At 41.6% G+C, this 2,409-nt stretch overlaps 1 protein-coding gene across 1 annotated transcript in view; it reads left to right on the top strand.

Annotated features, from left to right (window-relative positions):
• The window catches only part of NCBP1 (nuclear cap binding protein subunit 1, 80kDa), a 40,143-nt gene extending 38,163 nt beyond the window's left edge, over positions 1–1,980 (top strand). Inside the window, exons 22-23 of the mRNA XM_004677492.2 lie at positions 571–684; positions 1,472–1,980. Of these exons, the coding sequence (XP_004677549.1) occupies positions 571–684; positions 1,472–1,585 (228 nt within the window). The 3' untranslated portion in view covers positions 1,586–1,980. The remainder of the gene's footprint in view (positions 1–570; positions 685–1,471) is intronic.
• Positions 1,981–2,409: the final 429 nt, after the last annotated feature.

Raw genomic sequence — 2,409 nt, 5'->3', positions numbered from 1 at the left:
GGGAGAGGGAGGGGAGTGGGAGAAAGGGAATGGGGCAGGGGAAGGAAGGCACAGACTTACTGAGACACCACTAGGGTGGAGCAGCCAGGGAAGACTGCTGCCCCTTATGTGGGTCAGCTCCCTGAGCCGGGGCTCGAACTCAGGCAGTGGCGGTCTACTGCCATGATAGCGCTAAGCTCTAAGCTCTAACCCCCTAGGCCATCAGGGAAGCCCTCAGGAGGGTGGCTCTTTAACCTACCTGTAGTGTAAAAGCCTGTTAACAAAGAAAACCCATTGACCCTCCCACCATGGGTGTGGATTCCTATTAACTTTCTGATTATGTCCTTAGGCTAGTCATCTTTTCCTAGAATTTGTTCTAAGTAATTCAGCATTAAAGGGTAATTCAGCATTAAAGGTTTTCATGAATTACTAGAAAGGATATACTAGAAAGGATATACAATTCACATAACCTTTCTAGACTTAAGTGTTAAACAGGTCAACAGAAAAAGTTGGGACAAACAGTATCTTTGAGGTCTCCCATCAATAATGTGATTTCTTCAAATGCCTTTTAATTTACACCTCCTTTCCCAGCGGTTCATCATGATCTTGACTGAGCACTTAGTAAGATGTGAAACTGACGGGACCAGTGTATTAACACCATGGTACAAGAACTGTATAGAGAGGCTCCAGCAGATCTTTTTACAGGTTTGTGGCAAACTCTGATCAAAAATAAACCTCACTGTTCTCAAATTAGATTTGTCAGGTTATATAGTACCTGTAAGCCCCTTTAGTTCATCTTTGTTCACATCAGTCTATTTAGGCTTAAATTGGCTTTGTGATCCTTGGCAAAGACCAAGGTAGAGAAGAAAGTGCTAAAGATACAGTAATTGGATTTATGACGGTCCTTAAAACTCTGAGGGTTCTAGACAGAAGTCATGAAAGTACTCTGCCTCCAAATTTCCAAATTTTTATTTGGCAAAGTGTGCACCTATAGGCCATTTAAATACAATCCAGATGATCTTTCTTAAACAGATGAGGTTTATTTTGTGAATCACATGATAGGTCACTGGCTAATTCTCTATTTTTCTCTTGTAAAGAATTCTTAAGCTATAACCAAAAACAGGAAATAGTTCCTGAATCCCTATTAGAAACATGCCCCCACTCCTATATGAGCTACTGCTTAGGTCACACTCTACTTTGTCCTCACTGGGGAGACCCAGTTCCGAGCTCAGATAGTGTCGCAGCAAGTTCTGCCACAGTTGCCTTGCATCCTGAATTCTGGTTACATAGACACTGTTTAGAGCTGCAGTTGCCAGCCGTCATGTTTGCCCTCTACGCTTCCCTAGTGCCGAGGCCATCCTTGCAGTAGGACTGCTCCACACTCCCCTCCCCTTAGCATTACCGGTATCCATGATGGTGGGGAACTGCCAGGGGAACTACTCCGCAAGAACGTCTTCCTGGTTTCTGAGCATCTCCTTTTCTGTGTCTACAGCATCACCAAATAATCCAGCAGTACATGGTGACCCTGGAGAACCTGCTCTTCACTGCTGAATTGGACCCTCATATCTTGGCTGTGTTCCAGCAGTTCTGTGCCCTACAGGCCTAAGGGTTATTCCCCCCACCCCCCTTGTGTTAAGAATAATGTCTTATTTTCAATGGTTTGAATGCTTGCTTTCTTGTAGTATCCTTTTTCTTATTAAAGGAAACGAAGGGAAGGAGGACAGTAAGAATATGGCGTTGATTACCTTAATTGGCCCTGAAAAAGCAAATCTTCCCTAATGACAATAATGTGACAATGACAATGAACATAAGATGTTTATATACAGATACAACTTTTTTGCGCGTTCTCCTTAAGGCCCAAAGTAACTGACTTGAGATGTGAGACACTAGAGTCAAGCTCCCATAGTAGTATCTATAGAACGGATGGGTTTATTACCAAGTAGCATACCTTTTCACAGTTAATGGACAACCTGACATGGCTGAAATAAAACTTAAAAAATATGTTTTTTAAACTTTGGTATTTCGTGATTTCTCATCTCGATCTGTTTTAAAATTACTGATTTCTTACTGAAATAAGGATGCTAAGGATGTACTTAGCTCCATTTAAAGTTTCCTCTTCACATGTTTATCAGTACTGCTTTAAGATACTATTTGTTATTTTAAAAGTACTATTTAGACTAGCTGTTCCCCAGTTTGAGCAGAAATCACTTAAGTACCTGTGAAACTTATTTAATTCAACCACAATCTCTGGCAGACAGACATCAGTAGTAGTTCTTAAGGTTCCCCAGGTGATGACCAGTTTGGGAACCTTAAAGTATCTGCTCCTTTCCTCTCCTCTCTGAAACAAGTTCTAGAAAGAGGTCACACAGAGAGAGTCACATGCTAAAGTGGAGCTAGAAGTAATAGTTTACCCATAGATTATGGGTAAAA

The sequence above is a fragment of the Condylura cristata genome, unplaced genomic scaffold, assembly GCF_000260355.1.
Source record: "Condylura cristata isolate star-nosed mole 26May11 unplaced genomic scaffold, ConCri1.0 scaffold00006, whole genome shotgun sequence".
Classification (NCBI taxonomy): Eukaryota; Metazoa; Chordata; class Mammalia; order Eulipotyphla; family Talpidae; genus Condylura; species Condylura cristata.
This window is presented reverse-complemented; position numbering and strand designations above follow the sequence as displayed.